At 39.9% G+C, this 14,780-nt stretch overlaps 1 protein-coding gene across 10 annotated transcripts in view; it reads right to left on the reverse strand.

The window, feature by feature from the left end:
• Positions 1 to 10,921: 10,921 nt before the first annotated feature.
• The window catches only part of TMLHE (trimethyllysine hydroxylase, epsilon), a 71,868-nt gene continuing 68,009 nt past the window's right edge, over positions 10,922 to 14,780 (reverse strand). For all 10 annotated transcript variants that reach the window (XM_060408398.1, XM_042241581.2, XM_027963376.3 and 7 more), the window contains 2 exons: positions 14,316 to 14,454; positions 10,922 to 13,497 (listed from right to left, as the gene is read on the reverse strand). In XM_060408398.1, coding sequence (XP_060264381.1) covers positions 13,366 to 13,497; positions 14,316 to 14,454 — 271 coding nt within the window. In that variant the 3' untranslated portion in view covers positions 10,922 to 13,365. The remainder of the gene's footprint in view (positions 13,498 to 14,315; positions 14,455 to 14,780) is intronic.

Here is a 14,780-nt window from a genome sequence, read left to right on the forward strand (position 1 = left end):
ACAGTACAGTATTTTTAATTATAGGCTATATGCTCTATAGTAAATCTCAAGAACTAGTGCATTTTGTATAGCTGAAACTCTGTATTTCTTGTCCTTTGAGACCCATATGATGTGAATGTTAGAACACTTGATGTTGTCCCAGGATTCTTTTAAACTATCTTCATTTTATCAAATTCCTTTTTCTCTGCTTCTCTTCAGTTAGATGATTTCCACTGCTATGCCTTCCAGCTCATAGATCCATTCCTCTGTTTCATCTACTCTTCTGTTGATTCCTTCTAGCATATTTTAATTAGGTTTTCCTGGTGGCTCCGCTGGTAAAGAATCTGCCTGCAATCCAAGAGACCTGGGCTTGATTCCTGGGCTGGGAAGATCCCCTGGATAGGGATAGGCTACCCACTCCAGTATTCTTGGGCTTTCCTGGTGGCACAGCTGGTAAAGAATCTGCCTGCCATGTGGGAGACCTGAGACTCTGTACCATTTACTCTTCTGCTGATTCCATCTAGAGTATTTTAACATTTCAGTTATGGTATTTTTCATCTTTATTTGGTTCTGCTTTATAGTTTTTAACTCTGTTAAAATTCTCACTATGTTCATCAATTCTTCTCTCAAACTCATTGAGCATCTTTATGATCATTACCTTGAAATCTTTACTGGATAGATTGTTTATGTCCAGTTTGTTTAGTTCTTTTTCTGATATTTTGTCTTGCTCTTCATGTGGAACACATTTATCTTTCTCTTCACTTTGCCTGAATCTCAGTGTTTATTTCTATGTATTAAGTAGGTCAGTTACATTTCCTGATCTTGGAGAAGTGCTCTCATGTAGGAGACACCTTATGGGCCCCAGCAGTACACTACCTACTAGTTATCAGTGATAAGAGGTACGGAGGTGTCCCCTATGTGTACTTCATGGATGTTCCTGTTGTAGCAAGGTGGATTACTGTGGGTATAATTGTAGGCTGGGCTGTCCTGGGTTTAACTTCATAAAGGATGTGTTGTACAGAGTGACTGCTAGCCCACTGATCAGTGGACCACATCCAGGAAGCTGGGAACAGGGCACATAGGGTTCCAGTGTCTTTCAAAAGAGGCTTCACTGAAAGTACTTACACGTATGATTGCATTGCCTGAAGTTCTAAAACAGGCAAAACCAACATGTGGTGAAAAACATAAGAACAGTGGTTGCCTCTAGGGTATGAGAATGAGGCTAATTGCGAAGAGACCTGAAAAACCTTTTCGTATGATCCAGTCGTCCAACTCCTGGGTATATACCTTAGAGAAATGAAACTTTATGTTCATATAAAAACTTATCCATGAATGTTCATATCTGCTTTATTCAACATTGCAAAAAACCTGGAAACAACCAAAATGTCCTCCAATAGGCCGAGGTTTGAACAAGCTGTGGTATGTCCACACAATGGAATGCTACTCAACAATAGAACATAACTATTGAAACACACAACAATCTTGATGAACCTCAAAAGCAGTATGTTTACTGACAGCAGCCAGCCTCAAAAGCTGACAGACTTAATGAATCTACTTACAAGACACATGGGAAATGTAGTTTTTTAAGAGATGGAGACCAGAGCAGTGGTTGTCAAGGATTAGGTCTGAAGAAAGAGTTTGACAACTATTGAGAGTTTCAAGTACTCTATAATATTGTGTTCTTTTTGCAACCACAGGCCGGCCCCTCATTGGTTGGGCGCACCTCTGTGACAGGTAGACCCCCTGAGGTCACTATTTTCCCATGACCCCCACCTCACCCTACCCCTCGCAGGCCTGGCCTATGAAGAAATGGTGCTTGCAGAATCCTGCTCACCCTGCCCATTGGACCCTCTCTTTATTGGAACTCTCCCTTTCCACTGGATGGGACCTTTGTACAGAGAAGGCAGCAGACCACCCAGTGGCACCAAGTATACACTGGTGGTGCTGGGCCACCATCATCACTGTGTCTAGTTCCAAAACATTGGTGCCACCACAAAGAGAAACCCCTGTACCAGCCAGGCAGTCACTCCCCACTGGCCCTCCTGCAGTTTCTCCCACCCTACCCCCATAAACCTCAGGCAATCTCTCATCAGCTTCCAGTCCATAGCCCTTTGCCTATTCTGGAGGCTTCCCTGAGATGGAGGCATACAATAAATGGCCTTCTGTGTCTGACTGCTGTCACTGAGCATAGAGTCCATGCCCATGGTAGCACAAATCAGTACTTCTTTCCTTTTCCTGGCTGGATAGTATTCCACTGTTTGGCTAGACCACACATGTTTTGTATCCACTCAGCAGTGGATGGACATTTGGGTGTCTTCTCCCTTGTGCCCACTGTGGTGGACATTCTTCTATGGGGTTCTGTGTGAATGCCTGTTTTCAACTCTTTGGGATGTATGCCCACGAATAGATTTATGGGTTTATTTCCAGACTCTTAATTCTATTCCACTGGTCTATGTGTCTATCCTTATGCTAGTCCACACAGCTTTGATAGCTGTAGTTTTGGAATAAGTTTTGAAATATGGAAGTAGGTGTCCATCATGTCTCAGTACACTGTCCCAAAATATATATTGGTAGTCTGTTTCCTGGCCTTCCTGAAAGGGACCTAGAGGTTTTTAGTGAGTGTGATTTTAAATTATGAGAATACCTTTTGGGGCCTATTGGACACTGGCTCTAATCTCACACTAATTCCAAGATGCCCCAAGTGTCACTATGGTCCATCAGTCATAGTAGGAGCTTATGGAGGTCAAGGGATCAATGAAATTTTAGCTTAGGCCCACTTCCATTGGGTCCAGTGTGAACCCAAACCAGTCCTGTGCTTATCTACACAGTTCTGGAATGCAAAATTAGGATAGACATATTCAGCAGCTGGCAGAGTCCACAACTCATTTGCCCCCTGACATGCAGAGTGAGGGCTATTTTGGCATGGATGGCGAAATGGAAGCAATTAGAATTGCCTCTATCTAGAAATATAGTAAACCAAATCGTTGCACATACCTGTGTGGATTTCAGCAATCTGCAGTACCATCAAGGGCTACAAACATGCAGGAGTGATGATTTCCTCCATATCCCCATTAAAGTGGCCTATTTGGCCCATGCAGAAAACAGATGGTCTTGGAGAATGAGAGTGGGTTTTCATTAGCTTGACCAGGTGGTGATTTCAATTTTAGGTACTGTACCAATGTAGTTTCATTGCTTGAGCAAATTGACATCTCCAGTGCCATGCTACGTGCTCCCTTCATGGATCACAGCCTTGTCATGGTGAAAGTGCTTGCATAACTCAATGAAGCTATGAGTCATGCCATGCAGGCCCACTGAAGATGGATCAGTCATATTGGAGAGTTCTGGCATATCATGGTCCACTGAAAGAGGAAATGGCAACCCAGTTCAGTATTCTGCCTTGAGAACTCCATGGACAATAGGAAAAGATAAAAAGATGACACTGGAAGATGAGCTCCCCAGGTTGGAAGGTGTCCAATATGCAACTGGCAAAGAGTGAAGGTCAATTCAGATACCATTATATCTACTATGTGGCCAAGAATCCCTTAGAAGAAATGGAATAGCCCTCATAGTCAACAAAAGAGACTAAAATGGAATTCTTGTGTCCAATCTCAAAAATGACAGAATGATTTCAGTCTGTTTCCAAGCAAACCATTAAACATCATAGTAATCCAAGTCTATATCCCAACCACTGATGCCTAAGAAGCTGAAGTTGAACGGTTCTATGAGGACCTAAAACACCTTCTAGAACACCAAAAAAAAAAAAAAATGATATCCTTTTCATCATAGGGGACTGGAATGCAAAAATAAGAAGTCAAATGACACCCAAAATAACAGGCAAATTTGGCCTTCGAGTACAAGATGAAGCAGGGCAAAGGCTAACAGAGTTTTGCCAAGAGAATGCACTGGTCATAGCAAACACCCTCTTTCAACAACACAAGAGACAACTCTACATATGGACATCATCAGATGGTCAATGCCTAAATCAGATTGATTATATTTTCTGCAGCCAAAGATGCAAAAGTTCTATACAGTCAGCAGAAACAAGATGTGGAGCTGACTGTGGCTCAGATCATGAGCTCTTGATCGCAAAATTCAGGTATACAGGTAGAATGGAAGGGAATAATGTAGGGAAATAATGGGAAAGAAGAATGTAGTGAATGAATGTACGGGAAGAATGTAGGGAAAACCAATAGGCCATTCAGCTATAACCTAAATCAAATCCCTTATGATTATACACGGAGGCAATGAATAGATTCAAGTGATTAGATGTGGTAGACAGAGTGCCTGAAGGACTATGGATGGGGGTTCATAACATTGTACAGTAGGCAGTGACCTAAACAATCCCCCCAAAAGAGGACTGCAAGAAGGCAAAGTGGTTGTCTGAGGAGGTTTTACAAACAACTGAGCAAAGAAGAGAATCAAAAGGCAAACAGGAAAGGGAAAGATATACCCAACTGAATGCAGAGTTCCAGAGAATAGCATGGAGAGATAAGGAAGACTTATTAAAAGAACAATGCAAATAAACAGAGGAAAACTACAGACTGTGTGGATCACAGCAAACTGTGGAAAATTCTTAAACAGATGGGAAACCATATCAGACCACCTTACCTGTCTCCTGAGAAACCTGTATGCAGGTCAAGAAGCAACAGTTAGACTGGGACATGGAACAACATACTGGTTCCATATTCAGAAAGGAGTATGACAAGGCTATATATTGTCATCCTGCTTATTTATCTTGCAGAGTATCTTCATGCCAAGTGCTGTGCTGAATGAATCAAAAGCTGGAATCAAGATTGCTGATACCACTCTAATGTCAGAAAGTGAAGAGGAACTAAAGAGCCTCTTGAGGGTGAAAGACGAGAGTGAAAGATCTGGCTTAAAACTCAACATTCAAAAACCTACATTAATGGCATCCGGTCCCATCACTTCATGGCAAATAGAAGGGGAAAATGTGGATGTAGTGATAGATTTTGTCTTCTGGGGCTCCAAAATCACTGCGTATGGTGACTGCAGCCATGAAATTAAAAGATGCTTGCTCCTTGGAAGAAAAGCTGATGACAAACCTAGACAGTGTGTTGAAAAGCAGAGAAATTGCTGACAAAGGTCTGTATAGTCAAGGCTATGGTCTTCCCAGTGCTCATGTACTGTGGTGAGATTTCTACTGTAAATTTGGCAGAACACCAAAGAATTGATGCCTTCAGACTGTGGTGGTGGAGAAGACTCCAGAAAGTCCCTTGGACAGCTAGATCAGACCAATAAGTCTTAAGGAAATCAATCCTGAATACTTGTTGGAAGAACTGATGCTGAAGCTCCAGTATTTTGGTCATCTGATGGAACAGTCAACTCATTGGAAAGCCCCTGATGCTTGGAAAGATTGAGGGTAGAAGGAGAAGAAGGCGTCAGAGGATGAGATGTCTGGATGGCATCATCAGTGCAATGGACATGAACTTGGGAAAACTTCAGGAGATGGTCAGGGACAGGGAGGCCTGTTGTGCTACAATCCATGGGGATCACAAAGAGTCAGACATGACTGGGTGACTGAACAACACAGTGGTAATTCTATGTTTCTTTTATTGATGAACCACCCACCTCACTGATTTCCACAGTGGTCTGCCATTTTTGCATTCCCAACAAGCAGTGAATGAGGGTCCCAGTTTGTCTACATCTTCTCCAAACTTGCTATTTTTGTTTGTTTTGCTTGTAATAACCATTGTAGTGGGTATAAAGTGTTATCTCATGGTGATTTTTATTTGCATTTCTTTAATGGCTAAATATCAATAACCTCAGATATGCAGATGACACCACCCTTATGGCAGAAAGTGAAGAACTAAAGAGCCTCTTGATGAAAGTGAAAGTGGAGAGTGAAAAAGTTGGCTTAAAGCTCAACATTCAGAAAACTAAGATTATGGCATCTGGTCCCATCACTTCATGGCAAATATATGGGGAAACAGTGAAAACAATTGTTGACTCTTTTTTGGAGGGCTCCAAAATCACTGCAGATGGTGACAGCAGCCATGAAATTAAAAGACGCTTACTCCTTGGAAGAAAAGTTATGACCAACCTAGACAGCATATTAAAAAGAAGAGACATTACTTTGTCAACAAAGGTTCATCTAGTCAAGGCTATGGTTTTTCCAGTGGTCATGTATGGATGTGAGAGTTAGACTATAAAGAAAGCTGAGTGCTCAAGAGTGGATGCTTTTGAAGTGTGGTGTTGGAGAAGACTCTTGAGAGTCCCTTGGACTGCAGGAGATCCAACCAGTCCATTCTGAAGGAGATCAGTCCTAGGTGTTCATTGGAAGGACTGATGTTGAGGCTGAAACTCCAATACTTTGGCCACCTCATGTGAAGAGCTGACTCATTTGAAAAGACCCTGATGCTGGGAGGGATTAGGGGCAGGAGGAGAAGGGGATGACAGAGGATGAGATGGCTGGATGGCATCACTGACTCAATGGGCATGGGTTTGGGTGGACTCTGGGAGTTGGTGATGGACAGGGAGGCCTGGTGTGCTGTGGTTCATGGGTTCGCAAAGAGTTGGACATGACTGAGTGACTGAGCTGAACTGAATGGCTAAAGAAGTTGAGCATCTTTTCTTGTCCTTCTTAGACATTTGCACATCTGCTTTGGAGGAATGCCTATTCAAGTCCTTTGCCTGTTGTTTAATTAGGTTGCTTATCTTTTTATTGTTAACTGGTAACGGTTCCTTATGCATTCTGGAAAGTACACTCTTATCAGATTTGCAAATGTTTCTCCCATCATGTGGATTGTCTTTTCAATTTATTTTTTAATCAGACAGAAAGGAGAAATATTATATGACATCCCTTATAGGCGGGATCTAAAAAGAAATGACACAAACAAACTTACTTACAAAACAGAAAGAGACTCACAGACTTAGAAAATTGACTTATGGTTGCCGAGGGGAAGGGATAGTCAGGAACTTTGGGAAGGTCATGTACACACCGCTATATTTAAAATGGATCAGCAACAAGGACCAATGGTATAGCACAGCAAACTCTGCTCAATGTCATGTGGCAGCCTGGATAAGAGGGGAGTTTGGGGGAGAATGGATACATGTATATGTATGGCTGAGTTCCTTTATTGTTCACCTGAAACTACCACACAATTGTTACTCAGTTATATCCCAATACAAAGAAAAAGTTTAAACTTTGGGTAAAAAAAATGTTAAAAACAGATTTTTCCACTTTTCATACCCTCTCCTGATTTTCCCTCTTTTTCCCCCCAGTTTTTTCTATATCTACATTGTCAGTATATAGATATTACATACTACACACTATCTACTTTATAACCATAATTTAGCCTCAGTTCTTAATTGTAATTTTTTATTTTTAATTGGAGAATTGCTTTACAATGTTGTGTTGGCTTCTGCCATACATCAACATGAATCAGCCATAAGTATACATATGTCCCCTCCCTCTTGATCCTCTGATCGTCCTTCCCACTTCCCACTCCATCTCACCCCTCTAGGTTGTACAGAGCACCAGATTTGGGCTCCCTTTGATATACAGTAAATTTCCACTGGCTATCTGTTTTACATGTGGTAATGTATATATTTCTATGCTACTATCTCAGTTCATCCCACCCTCTCCTTCCCCCACTGTGTACACAAGTCTGTTCTCTATGTTCGCATCTCCATTTGTCATTGTTCAGTCACTCAGTGGTGTCCCACTCTTTGCGACCCCATGAACTGCAGTACAACAGGCTTCCCTGTCCTTCACCATATCCTGGAGTTTGCTCCAACTCATGTCCATTGAGTCCGTGATGCCATCCAACCATCTCATCCTCTGTCATCCCCTTCTTCTCCTGCCTTCAATCTTTCCCAGCATCAGGGTATTTTCCAATGAGTCAGCTCTTTGCATCTGGTGGCCAAAATACTGGAGCTTCAGCTTCAGTGCTTCCACTGAATATTCAGGGTTCATTTCCTTTAGGATAGACTGGTTGGATCTCCTTGCAGTCCAAGTGACTCTCAAGAGTCTTCTCTAACACCCACAGTTCAAAGGCATCAATTCTTCGGTGCTCAGCTTTCTTTATAGTCCAACTCTCACATCCATACATGACTAGTGGAAAAACCATAGATTGACTAGACAGAACTTTGTTGGCAAAGTAATGTCTCTGCTTTTTAATACACCATATAAGTGTCATAGATTTTCTTCCAAGGAGCAAGAGTCTTTTAATTTCATGGCTGCACCATGAAAATATAGCAGTCACCATCTGCAATGACTTTGGAGTCCAAGAAAATAAAGCCTGTCACTGTTTCCATTGTTTCCCCATCTATTTGCCATGAAGTGATGGGACTGGCTGCCATGATCTTAGTTTATTGAATGAAAAAAATGGAGATCCTCTGTCCCCACAGCAGGTCACTGCTGACTCATGCTTCTGCAGGAGACCCTCAGACACTCAAAGGAAGGTCTGGCTCAGTCTCTTGTGAGGGTCACTGCTCCTTTCCCTTAGTCCTGGTGCATCTTTATTGCTGCCCTGCAAATAGGCTCATCAGTACCATCTTTCTAGATTCCATATGCATGCATTAATATATAATATTGATTTTTTTCTTTCTGATTTACTTCACTGTGTAATAGTCCCTAGGTTCATCCATCTCATTAGGACTGACTCAAATGTGTTCTTTTTAATGGCTGAGTAATATTCCATTGTATATATGTACCACAACTTCTTTATCCATTCATCTGTTAATAGACATCTAGGTTGCTTCCATGTCCTAGTTATTGTAAATAGTGCTGCAATTCACATTGGATTACATGAATCTCTTTCAATTATGGTTCTCAATTTCTAGATAGAATTCTTTGATGCACAAAAGTTTTTGATTTGGATAGTGTCAAATTTTTCTTTTGTGCTTGTGTTTTTGCTGTCATATTTATGTAACCATTGCCTAATTCAAAGTCATGGAGATTTACATGTTTTATTACAAGCATTTTATAGTTTCAGCCCTTTACATTTCAGTCTGTGATCCATTTAGTGTTAATTTTCTTTTACATAATGTGAGATTAGGGGTCCAAATTAATTCTTTTGTTTATGGATATCCTCTCATCTCATCAGCATTTTTTGAGGAGTTTAGTCATTCCCCCACTGAATGATCTTGGCACCCTTATTGAAAATCAACTATTTACAGACACATGGATTTATTTTTTATTTGAAATCCTGAAACATTGGCCTATATGACTGCCATTATGTCAGCACCACACTTTTTTAGAATTGCTATAGTCTTGTTGGAAGTTCTTAAATTAGGAAGTGTGTGTTCTCCAACATTGTTCTTTCTCAAGATTGTTTTGGCTATCTGCCTTCCTTGCATTTCCATATGAATTTTAGGACCAGCTTTTCAGTTTTTACAAATAAGCCAGGTTAGATTCTAACAGGCAAAGCACTGAATCTGTGTACTGCCTGTGGGATTATGGCCATTTTAACAATATATATGTTCAATCCACTTACATGGGATGGGTTTACATTTCCTTGGGGCCTCTTTCATTTCTTTCAGCAACATTTTGCAGTTCTTAGAGTACAAGACTTGCACATTTTCTGTTAAATTTATTTCTCAGTATTTTATTACTTTTGACAATACTGTAAAATGAATTGCTTTCCTAAACTCATTTTTATTTGTTCACTGCTAGCATATAGAAAGAAGCATAATTGATTATTGCACATTGGTCTTGGATTCTGCAACTTTGCTGAGCTCACTGCATATCTGAATAGGTTGTTGTGGGTTTTTGGTGGATTTTTTATTGTTGTTAATATACAAATAGAGATAATTTTCCTCATTCCTTTCTAGTCCAGATCCCTTTATTTTTCCTGCCTAATTGCCCTGACTAGAGCTTTGAATACAATATTGAATAGAAGTGACAATAACAGACATCCTTGTCTTGTTCCTGATGCTAGAGGGAAGCCGTCTACTCTTTTACCATTAAGTATGATGCTATTTGTGATTTTTCCATTAGGTGCTCTCTATCAGGTTGAGGAAATTCCCTTCTATTTCTATTTTGTTGAATTCATTTTTACGAAACGGGTGTTGGATTTTGTTGAATTCATTTTTATGCAACAGGTGTTGGATTTTGTCAAATGCCCTCCCTTCCCCCACATTCATCTATGAGATGATCATGAGTACCTTCTCCACACTCTATAAACATGGTGTATTACATTAATTGATTTCCATGTGTTGAACCAACATTATATTCAAGGAATAAATCTCACTTGATCATCATTTATGTGCTGTGCTTTGCTTAGTCACTCAGTTGTGCCCAACTCTGTGCAACCCCATGGACTGTAGCCTGTCCAGCTCATAGGTCCATGGGGTTTCTCCAGGCAAGAATACTGGAATGGGTTGTCATGCCCTCCTCCAGGGTATCTTCCCAACCCAAGGATCGAATCCAGGTCTCCTGCATTGCAAGCGGATTCTTTGCCGTCTGAGCCACCAATTCTGATTCTCTTCTTTCACCACCTGAGAAGTGTCATGCCAGTTCCTTCTGGCCTCTGGTTTCTGATGTGAAATCCATGTAACTCTGTTTTCCTCATACGTGGAAGACATTGTTTCTCTCTTGCTGCTTTCAGGACTTTTTTCTAGGCCTTTAGTTTTCAGAAGTTTGATGGTAGTGTATCTGGATGTGGATTTCTTTGGGCTTATTCTATTTAGGATTCACTCAACTTCTTCAATCTGTAGGTTTATGTCTTTTGCCACACAGAAAATTTTCGGCCACTTTTTCTTTGAATATTTTCCAGTCCCACCTTCTTTCTCCTGTCCTATAGCACACCAATGAGAAAAATCTCAACCCTTTTGTTATATGCCCACAGGTCCCCAAGGCTCTGTTTTATTTTTCCCCCCACTCATTTGTGTCCCAGACACATGTTGTGACTAGCCCTGTATGGTTTGTGGCCTTAATGTAGTTCTATTTTCAAAGACTTTGCAATGCTATTCAGTCGGATTCTTTCCCATTATAGTTTATTGCAAGATATGGAATATAGTTCCCCGTGCAGTTAGTAAGCTCATATATGGTAGTATGTATCTTTATTCCTCCTCCCTTTCCCCTTTAGTAACCATAATTTTGTTTTCTATGTAAGTCTGTTTCTGTTTTGTAAATAAGTTCTTTCTTTTTTCTTTTTTAAAGATTCCTCATATAAGTGATATCATATACTTGTTTTGGAGAACAGAAAAATGGAATCCTTGCCAGCAGAGCAAAGTAGATACTCTACAATATTACTGTTATAAAGATTTAGACTAGATGTCTTGTGAGTGGGGGACAGATTGTAACAGATGTGGAGGATTTCATAATTATAGTAAAGGGCTTCCCAGGCGGCACAGTGGTAAAGGATCCACCTGCCAGTGCAGGATACATAAGATACGTGAGTTTGCTCCCTGGGTCAGGAAGATTCCCTGGAGGAGAGCATGGCAACCCACTCCAGTATTCCTGGAGAACTCCATGGACAGAGGAGCCTGGTGAGCTACAGTCCATGGGGTTTCAAAGAGTCAGACACCACTTAGTGACTAAACAACAACAAATACTCTTTAATACATGAACTTAATCATCAATCCTTTGACCTAAGAGGAAAACACTTCTTATGGAAGACCCCTAAGGATTCCTATGTAGTACAATTAAAATGCAGAAATATTTGAGAACATAGTTTTGTGCCTTGGATGGGTCAAAAAAATAATGTATAAATTGTTAAATGTGAACTAAGAACTTTCTGTAAGCATCAGATTGGCTCTATTCCCTGTCAGAGGATACTGACTTTGATTTGTAACTTATATCCTCACTAATAATGCTTTTTTCCTCTTACATACATCCTGGCTTGGATTGTCTTACATCATTCTATAGCAGTCAATGTGGTTATTGTACAACTTCATTTTCAATGAAAGCCAAGAGAAAATAAATCTCACACCTATCCTTCTGTCTCTTTTACCCTTTCTCTCTCCACATATAAAGGAAAATCATTAAAAATAAAAAACAAAGAATACTTAACCCAGTCAAATCTTGGCAGTTGGCATGTATAATATTTTAAGACAGAAAAAGAGAGCAGCAGAAATGGAGGAAAATATTGCATCCTAAATTCCATCAAAAATTAAAATGCAAGTTTGGATAGTAATCTCCACTTACTGTGCTTTGTGTGCATGTGTGCATGCACATGCATGTGTGTGTGTGTATGTGTGAATTATATGGAACCTCAGAAATCTCTAAAACCTTTGTGCAATTATCCCTCACAGAATTACAAAACTGATGGGTTTGTTCCATAGGAACTATTGTGATATCTTAGTTTTACTCCTCGAGAGATGATTTAGAAGAGATAATTCTTCTCACAAGATAAAATACTATGTATTCAGTTCCCACTTTATTATTGAGCTTGTGCTATGAAGCAATTCCTACAATATCTATAGTTCTAGGAGACCACAGAGAAAAATTTAAGGTTTCAGTTAAACCAAGGGGTCCCTAACCAGGTGAGGAACCAGGCCACATAACAGCAGGTGAGCAGTGGGTGAGTGAGCAAAACTTCCTAAGTATTTACAGCCTTTCCTCATTGCTGTACTTGAATTGTCTCAAAACCACACACCCCCACTCCCGCCACCCTGGCCCAGTTCTTGGAAAAATTGTCTTCCATGAAACCAGCCCCTGGTGCCAAAAAGCTTGGGGACTGCTGCTCTGGGCCACTGGTTCTCAAAAGTATAGTCTAAAGACACCTGGAGCAGTCCCTGAGATTCTTTTAGTGGGTCTATATATTATTAATAAAAATAGTTTTAATAATATTAAGATGATATTGCCTTTTCCATTTAATTATCTAATGAATGTACAGAAGACTTTTCCAGAGGCTATATGACATGTGATGAAGTCATCTCTCTGATGGATGTATGCTTTTTTATTCTTAAATTTTAAACATTTCTAAGTCTTCATATCTAATATAATTATTAGCAATAGATATAATCCACATCTAAGCACCTTTTGGTGTCCTCAATAATGTTTACATGTTTGGATGTCTTAACTCCAAAAAATGTTGCAAATTTCTGCTCTAGTTAGATTGTGTTATTCCTATGATGCTCTTCTTTCTGACAGATCCTGTTGAAACAAATTTTTACCTAGTGACTATTATTGATTCTCATCAATGTGATGATTATATTTCTGAAGAAGATTGACCAAAATTACATCAAAAGATCTAACAACCAAATGAGTCCATGTTGTAACCTGGGGAAGAGAGATTCCATATGAGATGGCCTATCTCTAAGGTTTTCCTTACTAGAAAAAGGGGAGGCTTTAGTTTCATGTGATGACATGAGGAGACAATTTGAAGTCGGTATTGACATAATATTATTCTGCTGATATGAAATGAAATTCTGATAGCCAGGGTGTCAGGTATGTTCATAATCTCAATGCCATCAATTTTAAGCCTGAAGGCCCAAGAGACGAGCAGTGTTTAGTACATCATCCCTTGTTAAATAGCAGCCACAGAGTTGGCGGTAGCCTGTGAAGGATTCCCTGCCATGTAGGACACGCCAGTTGTCTATAAATAGGACCTGTGAATGGGGGAAAAAAAAGAGAGAGGAAAAATACTCAGAACAAGTGTGGACCATGGGAATCATAAATCAGAAGAGATCATTTAAAATAAAAACTTTAGGTTGTTCTCTGATTACATTAAATGAGATTTTTTTTCTTTTGAGATTAAGTAAAGATTTGACTCCAGTACTCTTGCCTAGAAAATTTCATGGATGGAGGAGCCTGGTGGGCTATAGTCCATGGAGTCACAAAGAGTCAGACATGACTGAGTGGCTTCACTTTCTTTCTTTCTTTAAACATTTGACAACTAGGAAGTACATAGCTCTGTATTAAGCTAAATGGAAATAACAAAGGCAACAGTAGGTAACAGGCCCTGTATCTGAAGAGGTTATATTTCTTGAGTAATTATTCTTTTATCAAAGCAAACCAGATCATTGGTTTCTTTTGTTGTTTTCTTTTCTCTCTTTCTCTCTCAAAGAGTTAAACTGTTTCACTGTCTTATGCTAAGCTAGAGATATTCTTTATCCAGAGGAAATATGAAGAGCAAAACAAAACAAAACAAAAAATGGAATCATGAAGACAGATGGACCCTTAGGGACTATCAAGTTCAACTCCTTCATCATAGAATGAAGAATAGATGGGTAGAATAGAATAGAATCACTGATGGGTAGATACTCAGGGGAGCCTGCTTCTGGGTCATTCGGTAAGTGAGTGGTAGGACCAGGGCCAATACCCAGGACTCTCTTCTTTTTTTTTCCTTCGTAACATTTTGACTCACATATTCAATAAGTCCTCATTCTTCACTGCTTAAGTGACATCTATTGAGCTTGGCACCCACCTTGCCAGGCTTGAGTTTGACCCAAAACTCATTCTCAGGTCTCCTCAACTCTCTGGTTAAGGTCCGGTGTGCTGTATACCAACGATGGACAACGTCATAAGGTACAGTATTTATGACAGCCCGGTCATAGTTGTTGTACCTAAGGTGAAATTGTGAGAAAGAAAGATTTTCCCCAAAACATGTTAAAACATCTGTTGCTAATGGGGCAATTTTATATAAGGCTTTTCCTATATTCATTACTTGTCCCATGATGATGTGGCAATAATAAGCTAATGTTCTCTCAAGACTATAAGGTTTTAGAGAAGAGTTCCATTGCCTGTTGACCATATTTCTTTTTCCTTTGAAAAACCTGAGGGTAGGGGATAGAAGAAAGTTCTAGCTGGTTTCTACCATCTTAGAATATTATGTTTTGTTTTTATATATTTTTTGGCCATGCCACATGGCATGTCTCTCACCTCACCCAAG

This window comes from Ovis aries, chromosome X (genome assembly GCF_016772045.2).
Source record: "Ovis aries strain OAR_USU_Benz2616 breed Rambouillet chromosome X, ARS-UI_Ramb_v3.0, whole genome shotgun sequence".
In the NCBI taxonomy this organism is placed as follows: Eukaryota; Metazoa; Chordata; class Mammalia; order Artiodactyla; family Bovidae; genus Ovis; species Ovis aries.